A 27867-nucleotide genomic window follows, 5' to 3' on the forward strand; every position below is an offset into this window, starting at 1 on the left:
GCGTTTCAGGTTCATTATTTTAACCCCACCCACTTTCATGCGATTGGATGAGGAATTCTTCCAATTGCCTGTAAGATGTAAAAGTAGCTAGGGAACCAAAGAAAACTCAGAGAGCTGCTCCTACTGTGCTTAAGGAAACCGTACTCCTATATCCAACATAAAGGAATAGCCGCAACATCTTGCTAGAGACAGCATGACTGCATGACTGGGAATGCATATCATCTGCATTGGTCTCTTTAAAATAATGCTTCCAAGCTGCTACTTTGGAAAGTGCAATTAGACAGAGGCAGCATCAAATGATGACAAGCAGGTAATTATGATTTTATAATAATCCCCATATAGTCCTAGAGTACATTGAGAAATAGACAAATCCAGAATGATAACATGATATCTACCTTAAGGTGATAAAGTCTATTGCCTGAGAATGTGGCAAAAAGTTATGCATCTGACCGCATGATTATTATTATTTTAGATAAAGTAAATTGAGATTTCTAAATGAAGGTGAGCTTGAAATTGGCGCGGATAGGAAGGCTTTCTTGTTGCTAGACTTTATAGTGTAGGGATATTTTAAGGAAGAAAACTATGTACTGTAAGCAATTTGAATCCAGTTTGGTGCATTTAACAACGACAAAAAGATAACTGTGCATGGAAAACCACTTATTTCTTTCAAGCAAGATTGAACTGGAGCAAAGGAGGAATTAAAAAATTGAGTTATATATAAAATCATATGTATTATGTTTTTTCATTGTTTGCATTTGAACTATAGATGACTTGGTTTTTAATGTATTAATTTATAGCCATAAATTACTATAATATATACTATTTTCCATATGTGTGGGAAACCTTTATAAGAATCTATGTGTAAAATAGCACTTTGGGGGATTTTTAGACCGCTTATTCTGAATTTGCAAACACTTTACAATTACATTATCTGGAGCAAGTTCTTTCAACACCAAGACCAAGCATATTGGAATTGCCTTATCTTCTCCAGGATGCTGAGGTTGTAAAGTATGTGAATATTATTCATTTTATTATTCACTTGTATGGTTTTAGTGAAGCCATCACCTAAACAAGAGGCCTTTGTTTGCTGAATAGTGCAAGGGTTGGTTAATATGATTTTCATTGCTTCCAGAGCAATATTTCAGGCCAAAGCAATAACCAATAGCTATGTAAAAATGGTAACTCTTTCTCAACAAAAAGTTAAAAGGGGGAAAAAAGGCAACAGTGTTAAGGCAAATTAAATTCCATCAATACTTAGAAAGGCCATGTTCCTGTGTACTGCAATATCATCAGAATACGTGTTCCAAAAAAAAAAAACTTTGGATATACTTTCTGATTTTGTTTTAACCATAAAATGTAAAATTATACGCAGCTTTCAATCTGCAAACAATCAAATAAGGGAATAATTTTTTTTAAAATAAAAATGTTTTATAATTTCCTTTCATAAAAACCTTATGAAATCTTACAAAACCTAGGAACAGTTCAGGGGATTTACCAAAGCTGTTCTACCCGAGTGGAATTAAAATTCTTTTAAATACAGCTGAAGATACATACATACCAAAAGACAGAATTCTGTGGCTCCCGCATTTTGGCTGCAAAACCTCAAGCAACCAGCAGTGCAAACTAAAATTTTGAATCTCTATTTGTTTCTGGTGCTATTTAGTGGCTGTCAGGAGTATTGCAGTCCAGATGTTTCACTGTGTGAAAAGCTACAGTATACAGTAGTGGTCCTTGATATGTTCCCAAGTTTTCTACTGATGAGAAACAAAGTTGAAGAAAAACTGTGGAAATGGCTACACATCTGGAAAGAATGTCATAAATGAAATGAACTTCCCAACCAATCTAATAAAAATAAATTATGCCCCTTCACAACTCAATGAATGTTTAAAATGACCAATTACGGGTAGCCCTTGAATTACAACGGTTCATTTTTAGACCATTTGACATTACAACAGCACTGAAAAAAGTGACTTATGGCTAGTTTTCACACTTATGACTATTGCAACATCTCCAGGGTCATGTGATCAAAATTCAGGCTCTTGGCAACTGATTCATATTTATGACGGTTGCAGTGTCCCTGGTCATGTGATCATTTTTTGCAACCTTCTGTCAAGTAAAGTCAATGGGGAAGCCAGATTCACTTAACAACCATGTCACTAACTTAACAACTGCAGTGACTCACTTAACAAATGTTAAGATATGTCATAAAACGGGGCAAAATTCATTAACTGTTTCACTTAGCAACATAAATTTTGGGTTCACTTGTGGTTGTAAGTCAAGGATTTCCTGTATGACAAATATCATCATACTGCTAAATCACTGAGGCAGAAATGGTAGCAACATTAATTTACCAACATTAACATTGTGATTTCTGAATTTTAACTACATTAAGAGTTGTTACTTCATGGGAACTTTAGCTGTGATTTAGATATGTTTTATTCTGAACCATCCTGGAAAACATTAGATTCAAAGTCAGACAAAATATCTAAAATTAAAGGCATGCCCTTAACACAGAAGTAGCAATCATCAAACCACAAGAGATCCAGATGTTATGACTTTGTTTTCCATTCATTCTCTGTAGCTTAAAGTCAGAGTTGGGGGGGATAATTAAGTTAATCTTGTCAGGGCAGTGAAGAGGCCGACTGAGATCCATTTTGGTTTATCATCATTGAAAGCCACAACACGTCTGTGGTGAATTTGGCAAGAGACCATGAGGTAAAGCTTTCATTTTTCTGATTTCAGACATTTTATTTAGCCTCCCTTTTTCCTTGCTTTTCACTACCTTTTATACAGTAAATCTGGTGCTAATTGAGAAATAAAAGATAAAGTAGCAGCATCTGTAAGTGGGCCCTTTGCCTGCGATGGATGTTCTTTGGCTCCCTAGGTCTCAAAAGTCCTTTAGGCAAGAAAACACTTCGGCATAGTTAATTCATCTTCTATACAGGGAAGTGTAAATAAACCAGTTCTGGTGTTACATAAGTAATTCCAGTATTTAAGGAATGCTGTATAGCTTAGAGAATGGGCATTGTATGGGGCCACACAAGGTGAAATTACATCAATCTTAATAGTAACCCTTCCACCAGTATATCTGACATTTAGTGTTTTTTTTTCTTAAAAGTGTTTGACTTAGCTTTTTACAGATGCTTTATCATTTAAGAAACTATTAAGACTTGGAACAAAATCAACTGGGAGACTGCTTTTAATGTTTCCACTTAAATCAGGTCAGCAGTGGAGGGATACAACATGTATTAGAGAATTGCCTATTGAATTATACTCTCTTAAAAAGTAAAATGCTGTTACTTTAATATTCATGTAATAGCTATAATTCCATTTTTATAACCCCCCCAAAATTTTATGACAATATATTTGATACACATTGGAACATATGAATAGGATTTGTTGCAACATTCTCTTCTATGCAATAAACATTCTTGCAGATTGAATGGAGACTAAATGTGTTGCTTTTAAATCCCATTTAAAATACGGTAAGTGTTAGATTCGGGCAATGAGAGAACAGACTTCAGACGATCGTGACAAACAGCTCTTTATTTATTATGTGGTAGTGATCCAGCTTGCTATGGGGTCGTGCAGGTCCCCTTTTATAGGGAGCTGGCAGACCTCTCGTCCAATCAGAACAACCCCTTGTTCCCGCCCTAGTGGCGGACCTGAGTGGAGACTACAGCAGTTTATGCAAATATCTAACACCAAGTGTGTAAAATATTTCATGAATTATATTCCATTGATGGTACTAATAACCAAATGCAATCATTTAGGTTATATTCAGTGAATTATGATTATTTAATCATCTCTTGAAACTGTAGAAAATGTCACCAGTCAGGCACAAAAACTTTGTCTATCCTGAAGAAATCAAACAAAATAAAGGGGGGAAATCTCACATATTATGTTAAAATTTAATATAATTTGGGAGAGAGAAAAAACAGTGCATGGGCAGTTGTCAAAACATTGTTAAGGATATTTATATATTTTTTAAAAAACCATTGCAGTACTTGAAGTCTAAGCATTTAGAAAATATGTTCCTTGGATGTAACAAACTGTTTAACCTACATGAAACAGATTGTGCTATTGTGAGTAAAATGATTGTTCAGCCATTTGAGACTTGAATAGCACTGGCAATTCCAAGCTATGATTGCCAACCGAAAATTGGCTCAGCATCAGTGCACCTCCTCTACATGGCTCCTTTTTCTACTTTTCACTGGAGGACGGTTGAATGCAACTTTTAACATAATCACAGTGTTTTGGAATGCTTTTGGGCAGAAGATACTTCTGAGCAGCCTGAAATTAAACTAATTTGAAAGAGGAATTTGCAGACCAACTTAAAGCCAATGACGAAAATGTACAGTTCTGTGTAACAGGATCCTTACGAGGGCAGAAAAATACATAGGTATAAAATCTGCTGCCTCCTGTTCTGTTTGTTTTGACTCCATGCTGAATGGTGCAGCCCTGATTATGGATAAACAATATGTCAACAACAATGGGATTAGCTGGAGGATTCTCTTCATCCTCTCTAGGTTTCTTCCTTGCTCCCTTCTCCTGTTGTATCATAGTCTGAATTGAATAACATCAGAAACAAACAAAAACAATTTGGATTTCAAATCACAAGAATAACTTTTATTTAAGATTTTTCTCTTGGGCCTCTCCTTTTTTTTATCAGTACAACAATGTGTGAGTCCAAGACTCTTCTATTTGTTATTCAGGAGTCATTGTGGAGGGGTTATGACTTGCTATTCCAGCTTTATGCTAAACTGGCAGTGGAAACAAACTTGAAGCTCTTCCAATAAGCCTGGCCCTCTTATGCAGTTTTAATAGATGTCTGGCACAGTCCTGCTGCATCCAGCTCTTTAGGAGACAAGAGCAGAGGAATGAAGGCAGACAAAACTGACCAGAAAGGAAGGCAAGGCACAGATCAGCCTAAAATGGTCAGAAGCAGCTGGGCCATTATTGGTTACTTGCTCACACCTCTGATATAATGGGTGGTGGTGAATCACAGATAATACAGATCTTGCAGCTGAAATGGATGTTGTCAACTTAAGAAAAAGAACACTATCTTAGCATGATTTAGCTATGAATAACTTAAGCTGTTTCAGCAATGGGTTTGGGATGAGAGGATGGTAATATCATGGAGATGCAGCAAAAAAAAAAGATACTGCTAGGTCATGTTTACCTCTTGATTAAGTTCAAATAGTGAAACGCTTAGTTTGTTTTATAGAATGAGTATATATTCTGCCCGTCTGTCTGTCTATTTATCCCAAAGGTGCTTTTTTCAAGAGGCAACTGGAATTTCTGGTTTTCTTTGAAGACATTTTACTTCTAATCCAAGAAGCTTCTTAGTCAGTCAGTCAGTCAGTCAGTCAGTCAGTCAGTCAGTCAGTCCGTCCGTCCGTCCATCCATCCATCCATCCATCCATCCATCCATCCATCCATCTATCTATCTATCTATCTATCTATCTATCTATCTATCTATCTATCTATTTATTTATCATCTAACTCAGATATTGTGAAACAGCACTTTGGATTCAAAGGCAAAAAGGTGCTTTAACCACATTATTGTGCCCCAGGTTGGCATGGCAGTGAGCTACACAATTCTAACAGAAGATGCAACTGTTTTTCCAGATGATCCCTGAGCAACTCTGCATGCTCTAAATCATTTTGTGCCTTTGAATCAGAAATATGGCATAGCCCTAACATTAATGCTTATTGCTTTGAGGTTTGAACCACCAAGCTGCTTCAAAATGGAAAAGATAAACCAAGAGTTGCTTTATGTTTTTTTGGAATAAGGAGTAACAGTCAGCATATGGTCAAAATAAGGCCCTTGCATGACTGAGGTTGGAACTAACGTTGTGTTTTAACTTGGCTCAAAACACAATTGCCACCTCAAAATGAGAAACTCTTGGCATATGGTTTTACATCGACCTGAGTTAGGATGGGTTCCGGCTTCTTCTACTGTAGGTTCGCTCAGGGATGCGCTTTCCGCGTGTGCGTGCTTGATGCGTGCTACGCCGCATGTGCAGTAGGTAAAAAAATGCTTCTGCTAATACGTAGAAGCAAAAAACAAGATGGCGGCGCCTACTGCGCCACTGATAGAATCGGTTAGGGGGCATGGCCAGCCGAGTTATTACCTACTTGGCCAAACCGGTCCGAACCGGTAGGAACCCACCTTTGCTTTCAATATATAGATTCTTGCAATAGAAAGGATAGGGCTTTGCACCATGAGCAAAGAGATTTGTGAAAGTCATAATCATTGGGGTTTGCTCATGTTAAGTCCTGCTGGGGAAGATGAACAATGGATTTAAGAATTTGACAGGTCTCTTTTCAAGATGGTGACACTTGCAGTTAGTCGCACAATCCGCAGCCTTTTTAATAGAATAGCATCTTTGTGAGAGCTGAAAATGCAGATTGATAGACATATACTTCTTGCCACTGACTGATATCTTGTTGCAGGTCAGGCTTCCTTTTCCATGGTTATATGATATGACACTCTCTCCCAATTCAATTTATTTATTTATCATCGCCCCCATTCTCTTCTACATATCTTTCAGTTCTTTTTGTTTATCCAGATTTCCATTCTGACTTTTTCTCACCCACCCTTTCCTTTCCCAAGGTATTCCAACCTATTACTTTATTTCAAGACCGTTTTGCAATTTTCCTGGGATTTTTTTTTTTTTGTTTCTCCTCTTTCATTCGTTGATTCCTCCTGCAAATCATCTGTTATTCATTACTGGCGTGTTTGCATATTTTACTGTGCAACTAATTGTAAGGACTAATTCACCCTGAGTGCCTGTTGTCTCTTTTTGTACTTATTACGCAACAACCCACATTCATCTGCCTCTAGTATGCTTGATGAACTTGCACTTTTTAGGGCAGATTGAGAACTGAGAAGGATCAGGTTTCTGTCAAACTGCCCTGTAAAAATTATTAGAAGAGTGATGCTATAGTTTAAAGTATGCAATATAAAAAAAAGTTATTTGGCACATGGACTGATCTCACTTTACCAGAAATTTCATTCCGTTCTGGTAAAAAGCATATGCATGCTTATATGTGTATCAGTGGTGGGATTCACTTACCTTCCCTACCGGTTCGCAAATGGGAATGCACGCTCGTGCATGCTCGCACCTGCCACAGCTGCACATGTGCAGTGCTCGCGTATTACATTGGGGCAGGTGGGTGGAACCTCCTGCAGCTGCCCCTACCAGTTTGCCCGAACTGGAGAGAACCGGCTGAATACCACCTCTGATGTGAATGTAGTAGTTGTATGCCCTGCAGTAACATGGATTGTAAATCTGCCTCCCCCTTCCATTTAATGTCTATAAATTTTAACAGGCTTCATTCGCCCTCTCCAAAGAAAGTCCTGTGAATCAGGCAGCCTGTAAATAATTGTAATAAGCAATGGTATCTTGATATTACTGCAAATACCTGTTCTGTGATGATCAACAATATTTTTGTTTTTCACATGTTATTTAATGGGAGAGTCAAGCTTGAGATTGGATATAGGAAATGTATCCAAACTAGTTATGCTCCAGAAGAACAGGGGGTAGGAATGCTTGTTTTATGTAATTTAACATGAAATCACCTTTCCTCTTACCAGACATTTGCAAGTGTCACATGTCCTGCTTTACTGGTAGATTATAGGGAAATCCAGACAGAGCTACATATCTTGTGTAACCATTAGGAAATCTAGGATAACTCGGAGGAGAGGATTTAATCTCTGTATAAGTATTTTAATCAACTATACTCTCTTTCCTTTGGGGGAAATTCTTAATTTCTTGTAATTCTCTAGAGTTAGGGAGAATATTGATGTAAAGTCTTTTAGGGTGCATCTTTGAGTCAGTATAAACTCCTGATACTAAGAATCATTTAAAATCAGACTAGAGCTGAAAGGGACCTTGGAGGTCTTCTAGTTCAGCCTACTTCTGCTCAAGCAGGAGATTCTATACCATTTCAGACATTACCATTACCATTAAGTTCCTTCTTAAAAACCTCCAGTGATAAAGCACCCACAACTTCTGAAGGCAAGCTGTTCCATTGGTTAATTTTCCTCACTGTTAGGAAGTTTATCCTCAAATCCAGGTTGCTTGTCTCCTTCATTAGATTCCATGCATGGATTCTCGTTCTGCCCTCTGGTGATTGCCTGGGCTAGTCCCTGTAATTTTCTTGATAAGGATTTTTCAGAAGAAATTTGCCCTTGCCACCTTCTTCCTAAGGCTGAGAGAGAGGGACTGGCCCAAGGTTACTAAACTGGCTTTTTACCTCAGGCAGGACTAAAACTCACAATCTGCTGCCTTAATCACTACTTTATGTTGGTTCTCCCATAGATACAATGATGGAAACTGTGTCAGAGTGCCAGCTGAAGTATCTACCTCCTCATAAAGAAGCCACTTGATTAGATATAGTAATTATCTTTCCCATTTGAGGGATTAAATAAACATACATGATTTGTGTTCTACTGTTCAGACCACAACTCATGCATCTCTCCGACATCTGAAACACTGCCAAGGCACAATAAAAATATCCCCATCCTTTTTTAAAAAAAACTATTTGCCTATTCTGAATAATTTCAATTTTATTGATGGGTTTTAAATTCAAATACAGAAGCCAAGAAGAAGATTTTACTTTTTGTTTCCTCTCAAAGAAAAGGAAAGGAATATGTGTCTCTCTCTGTGTGTATGTATGTGTCTCTCATCAATGTACAGTGTGTGTATGTACATATAGTCTCATCCATGTACAGTTTGTTCCAGTAGCCTATTGTCCCAAAGATGCTTTTTCAAAACAATAGACTTCCTTTGTTTTTTCTTTGAAGACATTTAGCTTTTCATGCAAGAGCCATCTTCAAAACTTTTGAAAAAACACCTTTGGGACAACCATGACCTGGATGATTGAGAATCTCCATAGACATCCAATAGCCTATTGTCTTGCAAATGAATGGATATGTAAAGCAAAGAATCTGAGGCCAAACCAGCTTTCCCCATTCTGATGTCCTCTAATTATGCTGACAACAGCTTCCATATACTCTTTGAGAAGATGGCTAAAAGCTATTTTTGTTGATTTAAAAATCCAGCAAAAATGGAGATTCCCCACTTTTGAGGAGTCTTAGTCTAAATCTTTGGAGTCCTCAGCTGTTTTGTTTGTGAGGTTTGCAGAATGAAGGACAAAAATAGCTAGCTTTTCTGTGGTCGAGAGTGTTATTATTTATTCAGTCCCTTGGTAATAAAGACACTATTGTTTCAAAACTTTGCCTCTGCCAAGTAACACTAGCAACACAGTAGCTGAAGGCTTCCTGCTGCATTTATTCATTGGTTTCCCTTCAAAAAGGGAATGAGGATACACATACCATTTTTACCCTTTGTGATAATTTGCAAGAGAGATTATTATGCCTCTTAAGTGGGATTGTCCCTCTTTGTAGCTGTAACATAGAGGATTATTTTTTTATTTAGCTTTTTAAAATGGCTAGTCCAATCAAGGACTTGAGAAACAGGGAAGTGATCATTCAGACTATATAGCCTGATGCCATGATACTGCTGGAAGTCAGATTAATAGGCCAGTGTGAAGTTTCCCTATGGATGATACACACTAGGATCAGATGTGGTATTCAGACAGTTCGGACCGGTTCAGGCAAACCGGTAGTGGCGCCCACCCATCCCAGCTCTACGGCGTCCTATTTAGCCATGTTTCCTAAGCCATGCACATGCATGCAAGCCGCCCGTGCAAGCAAAGCACATGCACGGAAGGCACGCATGCTCACAAAGTGAGTGGGCGCATGCACGGCGAATCAGTGGTAAACTTAGGTCAAACCCACCTCTGATTAGGATGTATATTGATGTAGTTTATGAAGCATGGTGGAACTCATACAAGGCACACTAAAGACAAAATATACCAGAAAGTCAGCTTTAGAAATAGTTCTGGGCAAAAAGATGAAAGTCTGAAAAATAACATTTTTATGAATCAGCTAATAGGCAAAGAAAAATGGGCTTTTACTGTAAATATTTAGTCAATTTAGCATTACCTGGTTTATGGTTGATAACTTTTCGCATACATTTATTCATTCTATTCTTATATTAATATTGACTACTTGTCTCTCCTATGTAAACAAACACTACTGAAAGCTTGCTTGCAGAATACTCATGAAGTTTCAGAAGTTATTATAGTCATCTGGCAGGGATCATTGCTTGTAGCTATAGTTTATGCTGTGTACACTATACAGACTCATTGTTGTGAGCTGGACAGCTATATAAATTATTTAAATCAATGACTTACCATAATTAGTAAAATGCAACAGCATTAATAAAGGCCTTCTTAAAATCAGTTGATTATTGTACATAACAGATTTTTATCATGAATAGTCTAAGTTCATTTGCTCTTCCTGATTCAAACATGGCTTAGTTGAAAATATGCAGAGTTGGAGAAGGTTGATACAGATGATACATTGTATAGCCTTTGGAATAGAAGAATTTCCTAATTAAATAACTTATGCAGCTATTATTATTTTTACTTCTTTTGCATTTTCAGAGAACAATTATTTAATTATACCACTGTATTCAAATTAAGTTAAAATATATATTTTCCTTGATACTTGATCCTGGATAGCCTAAGTACAAAATTATACAGAAGGACTTCTTCCCCAAGTAATAATATGCTCCTTGCCATGTATTTAAATTTTTTTTCAAGATCAGAGATGAATGTCAGCTGATCGTAATAAATGCAGTCTGTTTATATTTTATCTCACTGTTGTAACTGGAATCTCAGAGTAGCAAAGGATCTTCAGTGTATCCTCTTTGAATATATTTATTTATTTAGCTTATATTTATGATTGCTATCTACTGAAGGCATGCTGGGCGGTGATCAAAAATAAAACAAAGCCAAATTCACAATTCATTACAACCTAGAGAATTATAGTTACTGATCTCAATTATTGGGATACATATATTTTTAACTCTGTGAAAGTGCATTTCTGCATAGAATTTTAAATGTCACATCTTGGATATATATGCAACTAATGTTGAAAGTTCTGTTGTTTTTTTAAAAACTAAAGATTTTTCATAAATCTGTAAACTATTGAAAACATAGGCATTTTTATGGTGACTTGTTAAAGCATGACTAAAGTCTAACTAAACCTGCATCATAATCCTGATTAATTAATTCATATTTAATCTACCCAAAGCCCCCCTTCAGGCTAAATATGTGTATTTTATTAACTTCAAAGGAGCAGCAGATGTTATTAAAAGTAATATGTAATCATATGGGAAATATAGTTTTACACTCAGACCAGACCTGAAAATAGGTTTACTTTACAAAGTTGTAATATGAAATGTACCTCATCTTTTGAAGTGAGTCAAAAAGTGGATTTTATGTCTAAAAGCCACTCAAAGTCATGAATTTTGAACTGGACAGCTAATCAATCAATCAAACAAACAAACAAATCTGTGAAACATGTATTGATGTTGAATTGGATGTATGTAGAATTTTCTTGGTTTAAGTTTTTTGAGCAGTCATGATACAGAAGAGATTGTACATCAACAATACAAGAATTCCTCCAAAATTACCCTGTTCAGGTTAAGGTTATCATGTCCCATTTCTTCACTTGCCAGTTAAGTGGTAAAGTGTTATCAGATATCTCCTTTATCTCTTAGCCTCAGGCTCCAAATTGTCCAGAAAGACCGGTTATGACCCAATATCTCATTCTGGTTATGAAAGACCTGATCTCTGATATTTGCTGCAGGGCTGAGCTGGTAATATAACATCTGCGTCTGTTGCAAGAAAAGCAGAATATTATACAGAGACTCTTGATGCACTAATTATTATTCACAGGTTAGGGGCTAGACAGATTTTGCCAGAATATGTGATTACATGTGCTGGCTAGATGTTCTTCATTGATTTGGCATTAGATCAACACCCTATGGTGTGAAGAGTGGTCATTGAATTAGGGTACCATTGCATTCATAGAAAAGGATAATATTTTGAATATGCACAAGTCCTGGCTTAGTTACGAAAGTCTTCCTTCTTCCATCTGCCTTCCCTATTTTTGATGTTTGCACATTTTTTATGCAAAGTAGCTTTTATTTAAAAGAAAAACAGGATTTTGTGCTGGATGAGGCAAATCATAAGGAGGCATTATTTTTTGTTTGCTGCAATCAATATTTAAAAAACAGATTTGCATGCAGAGGCACCTCGATATTTCCTTCAATTTTGATAGGAAATCATTTCCTTTTCAATGCAACATTAGGTCTGCAATAGTGTGTACAGCATGCTTAACAATAAGAGTATGCTATAGTTTAACATTTTCTTTTTATCTCGGTTGCATGTCACTCTTTACTGTTATGGAGGTTGATATCAATATCAAGAAAAAACACATAAATATTACGGTAAGCATATGTGGATTTAGGTGAAGGGGACAGATGTTCTACAGTCATGTTTCTCTAAAAGAAAGTACAACTTACGGTACAGGCAATGGAATTTTAAAAAATGTTAAACTATAGCATGCTTTTATTGTCAAACACCTTAAAGGCATCTTAAGAGCCGTGGTGGCACAGTGAGTAGAATGCAGTATTGCAGGCTAAATCTGCCAACTGCCAGCAGTTTGATTTCACTAGCTCAAGGTTGACTCAGCCTTCCATCTTTCCAAGATCGATAACATCTTGGAAGAACCCAGATAGTTGGGGGCAATATGCTGACTCTGTGAACCACTTAGAGTGGGCTGTAAAGCACTGTGAGGCAGTATATAAGTCTAAGTGCTAATGCTATTACTGTATGAACTGTAAGAAAAGCAAAGTTTAGCAAAATTTTGAACTTCTCTGAAAGCCTAAGGAGTTGACTGCTGGATCTGCTCTGTTCACTTAGCATTTGGTTCTCACATCAGCTAACCAGATTTGGACAGAAATGCAGTGGCACCACTCAAGATTTTGAGAGATATTGTGATTGTTCTACTGGAGTTTCAGTCGTCAGTGGTATCCAGTGATAGCGTTGTTCTCGCTGATTTTGTCAATTCTCTTAAATGTCGTTCTTGTTGCTGTTTATTACTACATTTCAGAACAGCATACTTCATACCTGGAACACTTTGTGAAGTCATTCCTTTCAACTGAATGAAACTGAACTATTTGAATGAAAGGAAAAAATCCGAGGAGTCCTTGGGGCTCTCTGAGCTGGCAGATGTCTCATTACCCAAATTAGGTAACATCATCAAAGCTGCTCCTCATTTCAACCCTGAGCTATACATATTCTCCTTTATTGGAAAAAGTCTCCTCGCACTTCTATCATGCCTCCCTTTGCCCTGCTTTTTTCTCATCTAAAACATCTTAAACGTGGTAATTTTTCATCATTCAGAAGTTGCTATGGCCCTTTGATCATTGAGGTTTCTATTTTACAATTTGCATTTCCTACAAGGTACACTTTTCCCTACCGTTGACAAACAACATCTCACTCATCGTTATTGATGTTTTAGATCAGTGATGGCTAACCTTTCTGGTGTTGAGCGCCGAAAGTGCATGCACACACACATAATGCAATGCATGCGTGCCCCCTTACACCCCCTGCCCCTACGCGCGCACACACAACTCCCGCGTGAGCACCCCATCCCTGCACATGCGCCTCCTGCATGTGCCCCACCCCACATGCATGCATGGCAGAGACCAGAAAACCAGCTGACCAACAGGAGGTGTGTTCGCATGCGCAATGGAACTGCGCTGGGGTGACTGCTCACATGCCCGCAGAGAGGGCTCTCCATGCCACCTGTGACACACATGCCATAGGTTCGCCATCACGGTTTTAGATGCTAATCAGAGGGTCAAGTTTCAATAATTAGATCTCTTCCTGAATGTCTACGTTGTGCCTGATGGCGATGCTTTCACCCCAGAGCTTTTGCTTCTAAATAAGAAGAAACCGTGGATCGCCAGATGCCACTTGTTCTGAATGGAATTTTAGGAATGTAGTTAAATATTGATCTTAGCCATTTGTACCTTGATAAGCCGTGGGTCGTTCGCAGCTGGGTACCAGACATAATTCCAGTGAACTAGTCATGATGTTTGCTTTACATTTCACATTTTTATCAATTGCATTCTTCTGAGAATTGCTGGATTAAAAAAAATAAAAACTATTCATATGGTTTTTTTGTCTCATGATTTTCTATTAAGAAAGGGCACTCTTGTTTTGCTTCCCCCCTCCCCCCACCATTACTTGGTTAAAAGCAAATGCATAAACCGCAAATCAGTTATTGACAGGGAGACTATAAATTAATGAGTGTTGATCATATCACTAACCTGTGAGCCTGTAAATCAATCCACGCATGTTCCAGGTAGATTTGAACGTCACAGGAGCAACACTCTTGCGTGACCCAGAGTGTCTTCAGTCATTTTCACTTGATGAGGGGAAATGTAGTGAATGGGGGGCTGACCTTGAAAGAGAGAAAAGGGGGGAAACCTGATATTTTAATTCAAATAAATGCACAGGGATATCTAAATCCCACAAAAATCAAACTTTGAAGATCAGGAGTGAGAAGTGGTCCCTTTTAAGTCACCTTTAAAAATGGGTTAGGGTTAGGATTGTGGTGAACAAATATTAACAACACACATTTGGTAGACAAAAGTGGGCCCATGCCAATTTTCCATGCCCAAATAGACTCCAGGCCCACGATGGCGCAGGTGGCACACAGGTGGCACACAGAGCCCTTTCTGATGGCATGTGAGCTGTTGCCCCAGCTCAGCTCCACCGCACATGTGTGCGTGCCTCCTGGTGATCAGCTGATTTTTTGGACACTGCCATGCATGCACAGGGGGGGGGCACATGTGGGAGATGTGTGCACGTGTGTGTGGGTGGGCTGGGGGGCATCACCACATGCGCGGGGAGGGTGGGGGGTGACATGTGCATACATAGGGAGAGGGGGGCAGATCAGGCGGTGCGGGGCCCTCCTTAGCTCACTTTTGGTCCCAGGAGGCTGCAGGGAGGCCGCCTATGCCCAAAACGGGGTGCGGAGGGGTCACACATGCATGCATTGCATTATGGATGCGGCTGCACACTTTCAGCACTCAATAACAAAAAGGTTAGCCATCACTGCTCGGGGCTTTGTTGTTGTATGAAAAGACAGGTGTGTGATGTGCGTTGAGGTGGCAGACTCCAAAGATTCTTTTATTATTGTATCTTATCTATCTATCTCTATCTATCTATCTATCTATCTATCTATCTATCTATCTATCTATCTATCATCTATCTATCTATCTATCTATCTATCTATCTATCTATCTATCTATCTATCTATTCATTACTTCTCTTTAACAATAAATCAGTTTGTCTTTGGAGACTGCTGAGATTATGTGACTACAAAGGTCTGAGCATTCCAGATGGTTCAGAATGAGAATGGGAAAGTATCCAGATTTAGTTCTTGGTCTCTGATCTCTTCATGGTTTTTGGAAAAACAAAGCAGGAGAGAATGGTGCTTTTTCCCCGTGATCCTTGGCCTCTCTTCTCTTCTCTGCACTGCCACCTCTTTATTTCCTGAACTGATTATTTCTTTTTTCATTGTATATTTCTTTTTCCATCACCACTCCTACTAGATGTATTTGGTGTGTGCTTGTAACCAAGAATAGTACAATAAAAATATTATAATAAGGTAGCTGTAATGGACTATGAGAATAACCTTGGGATACAGGAGGAAAAGTTGTAGCCTAACAATGTTTGATAAGAGAAAATCCAAAGGAATGAAGGGGAGGAGAAAGCTTCTTAGAAGGGATCTTCCCTAATTCTCTCGAAAATAAAGTGAGGGCAGGGAGTGCTTTCAGACAAACAAGTTTTGGTTATGGTAACACTACAATAAAGGTTATATTAGTACTCGTGGTTTTGGTTTCCTTTCCAGCCTATCTTGAAATAGCTTTTATAATCCACTGCAAAACCACAATAAATACATAGACATATAGAAAACATATAGACAGACAGACATATAGACAGACATTAGTGGCTTTGCTGCATAATATTAGTGGCTTTTTTTCAGAGACAGATTTACCCTTCTCTATTATTTGACATTTCCACTGTCATGACTTTACTCTTCCTTAGGACTTGTCTTACTTGCAAGGCTGTCTCCATCATTAAGGCTCGTCAAGCAGCGCATCATTTTGGTTTATCCTTCCCCTTTCTTTAATCTGTCTTAAAGTAGATCTACTTTATCAATTAACCATTCTCCGCTTCTACCTCTCACCCAGCCTGGCTGATTTCCCTAACCCTAAGCTCAAAATAAGTTTAGATATCAAAACTGTTCTTGAAAATATTTTGGAATGCTGAGCTTTTTGCTGGAGAAGGTAACACTCCAATGAACTTACCCACCTCCTTCCAACTGAAATCCAAAATGCATATAAGTTCCCTTGTATGGAAAATGACATTTCTTTTTCATGAAAGTCTGTAACAGCATCTTATTTATTTATTTATTTATTTATTTATTTATTTATTTATTTATTTATTTATTTATTTATTTATTTATTGGTTTGTCAAACATGTGCAAGATAGCAGGTATAAATATAAACATGGACATGAATGAAAGAAATGAATACAAATAGTTGGGGACAGTAGGACAGGGACGGTAGGCATGCTGGTGCGCTTATGCACGCCCCCTTTAGGGACCTCAAATAAATGGGGTGGGGTCCACAGTTGACAGTTTAAGGTTGAGGCTGTGAGGGTTAGAGGATGTAACAACAGAGTCAGATAGAGCATCCCAGGGGTTGACCACTCTATTGCTGAAGTTGTATTTTCTGCAATTGAGTTTGGAGCGGTTTACCTTAAGCTTGTATCTATTATTTGTCAGCGTATTATTGAGGTTGAAGCGGAAGTAGTCATTGACAGGTAGGATGTTGTAGCAGACAATTTTGTGTACTGCGCTTAGATCATACCACAGGTGGTGCAGTTCCAGATTGTCCAAACCCAAAATTTCAAGCCTGGTGGTGTAGGGAATTCTATTGTGAGTAGAGGAGTGGAGTACTCTTCTCGTGAAGTACCTCTGGATCCTCTCAATTGTATTAATATCCAATATACAGTGTGGATTCTCCCATTCTTTCTCCCATTCTTCTGCCAGGAGATGCTGTGAGATGGAGCACTCAAGATCCTCTTCAATTGTTCATATGAGCTTTGGAGGTGCTTGTTCTGCCATTAGGCAGGTGAAGCATTTGCCTCGGGCACCTGATTCTGGGCATCCAGAAAAGTTAGAAGATTGTTTGTAACTGATTTAGAACTGGATGAATTTATCAGTGTGTCATCAGTGTGTCAAGTTTGAAAAGTAATCTTTTGACAATCATATTGCTAAATATGTCTCTAATTGCTTCTAGGAACTTACAGAATCCATATTATGTCAAAACAAGAGCATATGATTCATAACATCACCACACAAGTGGCACAATTAAGTCATGATGTTTAATACATGTATGCAAGTTGAATCATTTGTGTACTCACATTCCCAGCAATTATCTGTGTGCTTTCATAAATAGGCAACAAATGCCAGCTAAAGAGTTCCCTGTGCTTCATTAGTGAAACAATGGAGAAGATTGGTTTTTATTTACTACCATGTATTACATCCAAATGGCATGCTACTTCAAGCCCCAGTGAGTAGTTTCCTTTATGTCCATGTGCTGCTATAACTCTTTAAGAAGACAACAGCAGATAAATAGTGGCAGATAACAAGTGATCAAGAACAAATGATGAATAAGGTAAAGATTCCCCCGCACATGTATGCTAGTCGTTTCTGGCTCTAGGGATGGTGCTCATCTCCTTTTCAAAGTTGAAGAGCCAGCACTGTCTGAAGACATCTCTGTGGTCATGTGGCTGGCATGACTAAATGTCGAAGGCACATGGAGTACTGTTACCTTCCCACCAAAGTGGTCCCTATTTTTTTACTTGCATTTTTAGGTGCTTTTAAACTGCTAGGTGGGTAGAAGCTAGAACAAGTAACGGGAGCTCACTCCATTTCGTGGTGTTAGGGATTTGAACCGCTGAATTGCTGACCTTCTGATCAAGAAACTCAGCGTCTTAGCCTCTAAGCCACAGCATCCCTCTTAAATAATGAATAAACCCTGCCAAAAAGATTACAGTAACTGTAGTTATGTACAGTAACCTGTAACATGAACATTTTAAGGACTAGGAACTAGAGAGGAGGACCATGCATAGCTCAACCTGAAATCACCAAGAAACATATTGGGATCCACCTTCTATAGATTAGTTGATCACACCTCTGATGTAATGCAGCTTTCAGCCTATTGTCATTTTAATTGTCAGGAGTTTGGAAAGAATTCACCATAACATAAAACTTGTGAAACAGCTACAGGTCCCCAAGTGAATCAATTTGTTTTTAAGGCTGGGAAGGAGTAATCTCCTTATTGTCTGTGGATGATTTTTGAGGTGTCAGGAAGATAAAACTTATCTACTTATTTCTTAGATATAAAACCTATCTGTCAAGGCAGTGTTGGCAGCAATCTTTCTCCACACAACCACAACTCTGTGAGGTAGATTGGGCTAAGTCATCCAGTAGCCTTCCAGGACTGAAGATAGACCAGATCAACAGCAGTGATAAGTAGGTTACAAATAATTGTCCAGGATAACCAAACAGGGAGATTTTAAAAAGTTAAATTTTGTTTTTGTTTTATCACCCCATTCCTCCTTTTCCAGGACACTGTAAGAGTCAATGCTACTGTGCCAGTAGCCTCATTATTTTTCAAGTTTGGTAGTTTTATACTATATTGACTGTCATGGCATGTTTTGAAATGCAGAGCTCCATTGAGAGCTTATTTATTTATTTTTCTCAATGACCTCAGAATGTTTGCAGAGAAATTGCTATTTTGGAGGCCAAAACTGTTTGCCTGTCATTAAGATGTATGATTCACAACTGTCAGACAACTTTATTTTAGGGCACAGCGATGTCCTAAGGTAGCTGATTTGAACTTGGGTTTTCTAACATGTTAACCAATATGCCCTTCAGAAAAGCTATGCCATCAGAGCCCCCAGAAATTTATACCCATTGACCTAGTAACCTTCTGTCCAAACCTGGGACAAATATACTAAAATATTGAAAGTATGTGTACCTTTCCAATACACCCTCCTGGGGCTATGAAAGTAACTCGATTCTGGCAAAGATTAACAATAATCTTTGTGAGATCTGTAGACCATTTAAACAGTAAACTCTGAATTCTTTAGCCTCATGATCATTAGGTGAATTTTGTACTATATTCCAGGTACAATTTCTCCAAAAAAATATTGCGTCCAAAATAGTAACTAACTCTCTACCCTCTTTAGTTATGTTTCATGCCTTTTTCATACCGTCTTTGGAACAGGAATAATGAGTTGTGTTATGCTTGGAGCAATCCCTGTTGCTTAGACACCCCACATGATCTGGTTGCCAGCATCTGCAAACTGGATGGAGTAATGCAATGAATAAATAAAATCTGACTGCTGTGCACCAGGTAGTTGTTTCTTTAGCCCTCCTCAACAACTGAAGAAAGATGCTTTCTTCTGGCACATTTCTCCCATGCTTTGCTTCTTCATTGCTACTGACTTGCCACTCAGTTGGTTCGAAATGAAAACAAGATGGGGCAAAAGGATTTACAATTGGCTGGTAAATGACATAGGTTTTAGTGATATGTGATTTGCTCTTGTGTGGGCAAATATTCTAGCAACAGCCACAGGGCAATTCCAAATTCAGGAAGGTATATTGTTTTTGTCTTTCTATGTGTTGTTTACATGTTTGTATGTGAATGTGTGTTTGTGCCTTTGAGTCAATCTTGACTCATGACAACGTTATGGACAGGATCATATAGTTTTCTTGACAGGAGTGACTTGACAGAACGTTCCTTCAAGACTTTTTCAGGCTAGGGCTTGGAGAGAGACTTCTATGCCTAATAGGTGATTGGAACTCAGAGCTTTAATGTTTCCAGTACTTTAACCACTGATCCAGAGGCAGTATTCAACAGGTTCTGACCAGTTCTGGAGAACCAGTAGCAGAAATTTTGAGTAGATTGGAGAACCGGTAAATACCCCCTATGACTGACCCCACCCCCATCTATTCTCTGCCTCCCAAGTCCCAGCTGATTGGGAGGAAATGGGGATTTTGCAGTATCTTCTCCTGGAGCGGGGAGGGAATTGAGATTTTACAGTATCCTTCCCCTAACATGCCCACCAAGCCACAATATGCCCACCAAGCCATGCCCACAGAACCGGTAGTAAAAATTTTGAATCCCACCACTACACTGATCATTATAAAAGTCATGATTATTATAAAAATGGCAAACTCGTTTGTTCAGAATTATGGAAGAAAAAGTTATCACTCCAATAACGTATGGCCATAGATTTGAATGAACAGAGATACATGGACCCCCAAGTTAAATTTAATCAATTTTTGAAGGGCTCAGGTGTCACTTTCAAGATCATATGGGATTTTAATCTTTGCACCCCAAATGTGAATTTTAAGCCATTTCCAACATATGCGCTTATATTTTTGTTTAATTTTGCAGCTCTCTGGGAATGTCAGGAGTGCAGCCATCCCTAATCTACTGTTCTGTGATTCAACAGAACTCTTGGGATTTCTGACATTTTATCTGGTTGTCTTTCCATAGTCTATGAAGGAAATTGCCAGATTTTTTTCCTCTTCCAGGTGGAGAAAATTAAGTGGCTCAAGTGCTTTACACATGTAGCCGATGAAGACATGCGTTTAACTTTAGCTAAATCTTTGATGTGGCAGTGAAGACTTGAGAATGATTCATGGTTCTTTAAATACGAGTCTTAGTTTATCTAACTGGATTAGAAACTATTTACTCAGCATGCATTGAAATCCTCCTGGGGTCTAAACCCAAACACAGGACAAGAAAATAAAAGTTCATTACTATCCTAACTGATTATGGAGCTTGAACCTGAGATAAAATCTTGCCTTCCACTGTGTAGCCTGATTTAGATTCTTAAAAATGCCACCTGTCCAATATTGTACTAGCTACATGTTGGCAGTGAATTCTGGTGTGGAAAGTCTTCATTCTCAATAAGGTCACAAAACCAGTGTAACTCTCGGGAGCCTTACCAACGTGACTTATGTGGCATGATAATCAGACTGTACAATAATACAATACAATAGTAGAGTTGGAAGGGACCTTGGAGGTCTTCTAGTCCAACCCCCTGCCTAGGCATGAAACCCTATACCGTTTCAGACAGATGGCTATCCAACATCTTCTTAAAGACTTCCAGTGTTGGGGCATTCACAACTTCTGGAGGCAAGCTGTTCCACTGATTAATTGTTCTGTCAGGAAATTTCTCCTCAGTTCTAAGTTGCTTCTCTCCTTGATTAGTTTCCACCCATTGCTTCTTGTTCTACCCTCAGGTGCCTTGGAGAATAGTTTGACTCCCTCTTCTTTGTGGCAACCCCTGAGATATTGGAACACTGCTATCATGTCTCCCCTAGTCCTTCTTTCTCTTAAGCTAAACATACCCAGTTCCTGCAACCGTTCTTCATATGTTTTAGTCTCCAGTCCCCTAATCATCTTTGTTGCTCTTCTCTGCACTCTTTCTAGAGTCTCCACATCTTTTTGGATGTGGTGGTACTCAGGTGGTTTCTTGGCATTCTTTTTAAACATACTTCTTATTTTGGCAGCAAAGAGACCTTAGCAATTCACTGCCAGGATTCCTTCAACGATTAAACAGAATCCAAACTGCCACGCTAGAAAATAACCTTGGATCAGACTAGTATAAACATACCATTATTCTTCTCTGAGGTAAAAGGCTATTTCAGTGGACTTGCTAAGCAGTATCAGCTATGCTGGCTTTAGTATCATTTGAAATAGTTAAACGCATGTGATGAGGATTGAATTCGAATATCCCAGCACTGACAAGAATCCAAAGTATTTGAAATACAGCTGTAATTCTCCCCCCCCCAATCTTTTCTTTGATTCATACATTTAGTAAGTTCTGCTGTTAGTTGCATGGCTTATTTCAGAAAAAGCTGCAAAAATTCATTGGTCATGTGCTGGGTGGTGGGGTGTTTTTGTTTTTGTTTTTGTATTTAAGGTTTGATTTACATGCTATTTTTCTGTCTAAAAATTAAAGACCAGGAGTTCACTTCTTTGGACTAATATAATTTTTTTAATGGTTTTGAAAGTTTCCTGCCAGTACACAGGAATTATGGGGATAACCTTCCAAGGCATTTTCATATGCAAACTCTTTTCCTTTTTACTAAGTGTTATGTAATAATAAAGATCATTAGCTAAATTTAAAACATCTTCAAATTCATATAGTATTAGAAAAACTAAAGAGACAATCCTACCATTTAAGATATAACCATAGAAGGTTAATATCAGGGGTGGGCTGCTACAGGTTCGCCCAGGTTCGGGAGAACCCATAGCTAACATTATGGCTGGTTCGGAGAACCTCCACCTCTGGCTGGCCCTGCTCCCCTCTCCCCTCCCAGGAGTCTCCCATTTTGGATGCGAGGTAAGTGCAGGGCCTGTACGGAGGCTCGGGGAAGGGGGGAAAACGGGCATCCCGGAAGTTCTGGAAAGCTAGAAACGGGACCATTTCTGACCTCCGGAGGGTCTCTGGAGGACCTCTGGAGCCTGGGGGAAGCAGTGTTCACCCTCCCAGAGGCTCAAGGAAAGTGTCTGGAGCCTGGGGAAGGCAAAAATGGGGCTCCCGCCATGGTGCAGGAGGCCGACTAGGCCACGCCCACCATTGCCATGCCCACCCAGCAACCGGGCAGAGAATCATTTGCTGAAAGTTTTGAATCCCCCCCCCCCCGGTTAATGTTTGCTATGGTGTCTTCAGAGCTGGAGGTCAAGTGGGATCCTTCATTTGCAGTTTCACCCTCAAATATGTCCAGAGACAGTAAAGGCTTCTTGGCACCAGGACAACAAATGGAAAAACAATGAGGGAAGGTTCTGCTGAGAGAAAGTGGGAAGAAGAAAATTGCACAAGGGCTTGGCAGTTTCTAAGTGACCAAAGTCTGAACAAGAGTCAAATTCCAGAATGAGGAACCAGGAAATTAGAAACTTATCACTCAAACAGAAGCTTGTGAAAACAACCCAACCTTGTTTTTTCTCTGACCGAGACGAGTTTCAGGGAGGTATTGTATTATTGGCCAATAATATATGGCTGAAACAAAATCTGTTCAAATTTTACACAGCAGTGGCAAAAGCGGATAAAAATATTTCCATGAAAATAATTTGAATTTTTTTTTTAAGGCTAACCGATCAAATGCTTCTGGATAAAAGTACAAGTGGGGGAGGAGTGAATAAATGTGACAACTTTTGCTGTGTCACAATCAGCCCAGCTGTTGATTGCTGGACAGATAATTTGTAAAGCAAATATATTCATGTAACAGATGAGAAAAGTTAACATGCTCTCCTCTTCTAATGTCAATGCACATGTAAATATAATTCATGAGACAATAGGATTCGTAATTACCGCTTCAGTGCTATTACTCCTAATATTTGCTATCAGATATTTGTTTGCTGTATTGGTTAAAAAGTGCAATAAATGTGATAAAATCAGGGATGGATTTCAGCTGGCGTTACGGTCAGTTCGCTCCTGTTTTTCACATGCGCTCGATGCGTGCTGCGTGCACATGCACAGTTCAATTGAAATTGTTCTGCGCATGTGCAGAACTAAAAAAAAGATGGCGACGGCGATGGCAGTGACCGGGGAACGTTTCGGGGGTGCAGCCAGCCTGGGTCACTGCTCCAGTTCTGCGACTCAGGCTAGCATGCCACTACCGGTTCGGCTGAACCGGGCTGAACCAGAAGGAACTCACCTCTGGATAAAATATGTGTCATATGATTATTATAAAAACTATAATATTAATTACTGGAATTATGAAATTCCAATAAGTGATATCTATAAAATATACCAGAAAACAATACCACAATGATTTCACAAGGTATAAGTATAGAATGTTAATATTTGTGCACCACAGATTCACAGATATATTTAATCATAAGAGCAATTCTTTAAAATTATACTAAGAGAGATAGATTATTTTCTTTATAAGATTCGGTACTGGATGTTTAAAACGTTTTGGTTGATAAATGTTTTGCTGGGTTTATCATCTTAATGATTAGCTAGAAAAAACAAACAGATGTACTAGTGTTTTAATTCTCTTTTTTTCTTTTCTAGCATCCATCTTCTCTTCTCATGAAAGGTGAAGCTGACGGGTGAAACTTTCTCCAAAGAAATATGTTCCAATATGTGCATTCCTGGCAATAAGACCAGAGATCTCTTCAGATTGCTTTTTTTCTGGAAGACCAGACTGATTCGTAATACAAAATGTCTTCCTCTGACAACGAAGTGACAAAATGGCCCCCTGGAGAAGTCAGAGAAATAGCTGAGCTCTTGTCACCATTGGTCTCACCTAACAATGTTCATATTTTCTCATCAGAGGCCCCTCTTCCTGGCATAGACCAATATATTCACATTTCTGGAAAAACAGATTCTGCATACAGTTCTTTCTCAGGGAACTCAAATCTGCCAGACGTCCCTATGTCATTAGGCTCTGGCGAACATGATTTGCTTCCTCTAAAGCAAATGCCATATATGGATTCAGGATATATAGGAAATATTTGTAATCCCAGTGCAAGACATTTTGAAGATGGACAGATGTATGAAAACAAGATAGTGAGAAAAGGCAATTACCCTAGGTTGGACAGTCCTGCATATATCAAATCATATGGAAGCAAGCCAACCCTTGAGATGTTATACCAAACTGTATCACCATTGACCAGGCTCTCACCTCTGTTTTCTCATCCGCCATCCCCAACAGCTCAAGTAGACCACTCTGAAACTAATCAAAATGTGGATGAAACTCATGCTGGAATTTGCTTTAGCCATAATGTTCAAGGAGAAGCCTTCGTGGAAGAGGGCAACCAAGGGCTTCCTTTGCACACCCTACCAAATTGCTGTAATGACTGTTGGCTCTCATTTTCTCAGAACAAAAGTCCAGTCATGGAAAAGGACGTTGCTTGGTATTCTGCTAACCTGAATACTACAAAGAATAGTACTACCTCTTCCACCAAGCATTCTATGCTTCAAGAAAAGTCAAACTCTGGCCTTTTGGCCAAGAAGAGCCAGGAGATGTTGACTGCTCAGAATGCAATTCATGCTCATAAATTTCCAGAAGCAACGAGGGCTAAGCCTTCTCTTTCACTGCAGACCAACTACAAACCTGTTAATGATCCACTGGAGAACAAACAGTATTATGCCAGCAGTGTACATAAACCACACTTTGGAGAAGCAGATTTGACGGGGAGAGCAGCAGTACTCATGAAACAGGAGGGGCATCTGGACCGGTTGAGAGTTGATTATTATTCAGGTTTCGATCACAGCATTTGCAAGAGCAGTAAAAGTTTAAAACATGCTGACAGCTCTGTTCCTAATGAAGTTACACCGAGAATAATTAATACACATGAAGATAAGGACTGCACTTTCTGTTCTGAGGAAGGAAACAGCGGAAGCATTTGGCAGCAGCCTTTAAAAATCCAGAACCTGCCATCTCAAGCTTTGGCTCCTACCGAAACAACTTACGGTAAGATTTACAAGACATCGCATTCAGGATCTTATTTTGACTATGCTGCAGAGGAAGTTGCTTCTCAATTATTCAGCAGCCCTGGAAAAGCAGAGGAGGAAACAACCAGCAGCACCAGCCTTTTAGCATATCCTAAAGAGGAGGAAATGCTCAAGCCTTTTGATTTTCCCAGATTGCCATTTTCAAAGGCTGAAAGTCAACCCCAGAATGACTCTGCCAATATCAAGATAAATAGAAAGACAACTCCTTTGCTTTATTATCTCTCTGGTGGGAGAAATTCCAGCCTTATGAATCATAAAAATCAGGATCAAGAACATGAAGACTTTTTGATGAAATCTCCAAAGAACAATCAGTCAGGCTTGACTGAACCAGGAATAAGGCCAAAAGACAGAAACAGCCACGTGGATGAGGTTGCCAACAAGAACGAAGGTTCCTTGGATGAAAAGTTCAAGAATGACTACCGAGAAAAACTTAAATTTGCCCAACAGAAAGTCCTAAGGGAGACCTCTTTTAAGAGGAAGGATTTACAGATGAGCTTGCCTGTTCGGCTAAAAGAGAAGCCCTCTTCAAGGCCATCTATTCAACATCTAAGGTCATTTTCATTATCTAGTACGAATGAGGACTCCAAATCAATTCCTCCAGCGAAGCCACAGGAAAATACTTGTGCAGACTGGGAATTCAAAAAGCCACAGACAGTTCGAATTGGGGCCAGGAAAAGGGCAACCAAGGAACAAAAGAAGATGTCTTATTCTGAACCTGATAAACTCAACCAATTGGATGATCAGAAGGATCAAAACATATCATGGGGACAGAAAAAGGCAAGATCCCGGTCTGATGAAATTACCGGACAGGGAATGACGATAATCAGAAGTAAAAATCAAGGCAGGGCCATTTCAAGAGCTGAACTGAAGCAATTGCAACAAAATGCACTCCTAGAGTACATGGAACGAAAGATTGGGCAACAGCCTGCCATGGCAAAGAACTGGTCACAGCAGACTTCCCAACTCAGAATTCTGAGTTCAAAGAGGCTTCCAGAAGACCACACTTCCAATCCTGGTACCGTTAGGAAGTCACAGAATATGTTCTTTCCGTTCCCTGCTTCTGGGAAAATTCATGAACCACCTTCTACCTTCCCTACTTTAACCTGTACAACCACCACAACTGATAGATGTATGGCCAGATCACTGGAGCCTGAGCTGTTGAATTTAAAAGCACAGCCTGCTATCAGTGAAGGAAGCTCTAATAGCAAATACGTACCTGCTCCAAGTTTTCTTCACTCAGATTCTGTTTTCAGCAGAGTTCGAGAGAGATCCCAATCAGTTCCTTCTCCTGTTCAGGTAGTTATGAAGCTATTAATACATAATTTACTTCTGGTGATAGTTTTCTCTTTCCTTTAGTATGCTATAATACATATGAGTCTGAATTTCATCTGTGTAAAGGCAATATATATTGAAGAGATCACCGAATGGAAAAAAAAAAAATCAGGGAAGAAGGCATGACTTATGCTTCATTGTCACGTTTATTTCTAGCATGGCCTTGAAGAATGAATAAATTTCATAATCTGAAAAATTACCTCACTTGTACTGTAATTCCAATGATGTCAATTGAACTTCAGTATGTTTGGGCATTAATGATTAAGCAGAAAGAGAGAGAAAATATCTGAACTAATTTCTCTTTCATTGAAATCACTGTGACTTAAACATTAACTTTCTATAATATTTTCATTCTTCCTTTCCCAATTCTGTAATATCATAAAATAGTTAATAGATTACTGGTAGAGTTGTCATGATAGGTTTTTTTTAAAGAGCTTGAATTTAGAAAGAATGAAAGACTAAGTAATACCTTCCTCTTTATCTTAGACATAGAATTGTTTTGGCTAAGGTCTCCCATGTCACGTAAAATTCTGATTTCTTATGTTCTATTTATTTATTATTTAAACAATGTATGTAGTCATCCATCTCACAGCAATAACTTTTTGTGACAGACAGGATTAAAGAAAAAAAAAGGAAAGAAATCACAACACACAAAAGTGTACACAAAAATACTAATCCAGAATATTGTGGTTATAATAATATAACATAAACTAGATTCTAAAAAAGCATTGTGTTTCAGTTGATGAGGCATGAGAACAGACAAATGTCTGTGGAATCTATGATAGAGAAGATCTTACAGGATGACATAGAAGGAACCTGGACAATCCTACTCCATAAGTCCTTAAGGACTGAGCAGAAATATCTTAAATGACATCCTTGGCTTCCAACTTCTTTTAAGTCTGTTTCCTCCTCGCCTCCCCCTCCCCACAAGGGAACAGCCTGAATGTGGCAGCACAATATTATTTTTACTGT

At 38.8% G+C, this 27867-nt stretch overlaps 1 protein-coding gene across 2 annotated transcripts in view; it reads left to right on the forward strand.

Annotated features, from left to right (window-relative positions):
* The first annotated feature begins 95 nt into the window (after positions 1-95).
* SHROOM1 (shroom family member 1) overlaps positions 96-27867 on the forward strand; it is a 36489-nt gene continuing 8717 nt past the window's right edge. The window contains exons 1-3 of one of the 2 annotated variants that reach the window (XM_081933997.1): positions 96-310; positions 18413-18547; positions 24118-26859. In XM_081933997.1, coding sequence (XP_081790123.1) covers positions 24268-26859 — 2592 coding nt within the window. In that variant the 5' untranslated portion in view covers positions 96-310; positions 18413-18547; positions 24118-24267. The remainder of the gene's footprint in view (positions 311-18412; positions 18548-24117; positions 26860-27867) is intronic. The other variant, XM_081933996.1, reaches the window with a different exon arrangement.

This window comes from Natrix helvetica, assembly GCF_964273705.1.
Source record: "Natrix helvetica genome assembly, chromosome: 1".
Classification (NCBI taxonomy): domain Eukaryota; kingdom Metazoa; phylum Chordata; class Lepidosauria; order Squamata; family Natricidae; genus Natrix; species Natrix helvetica.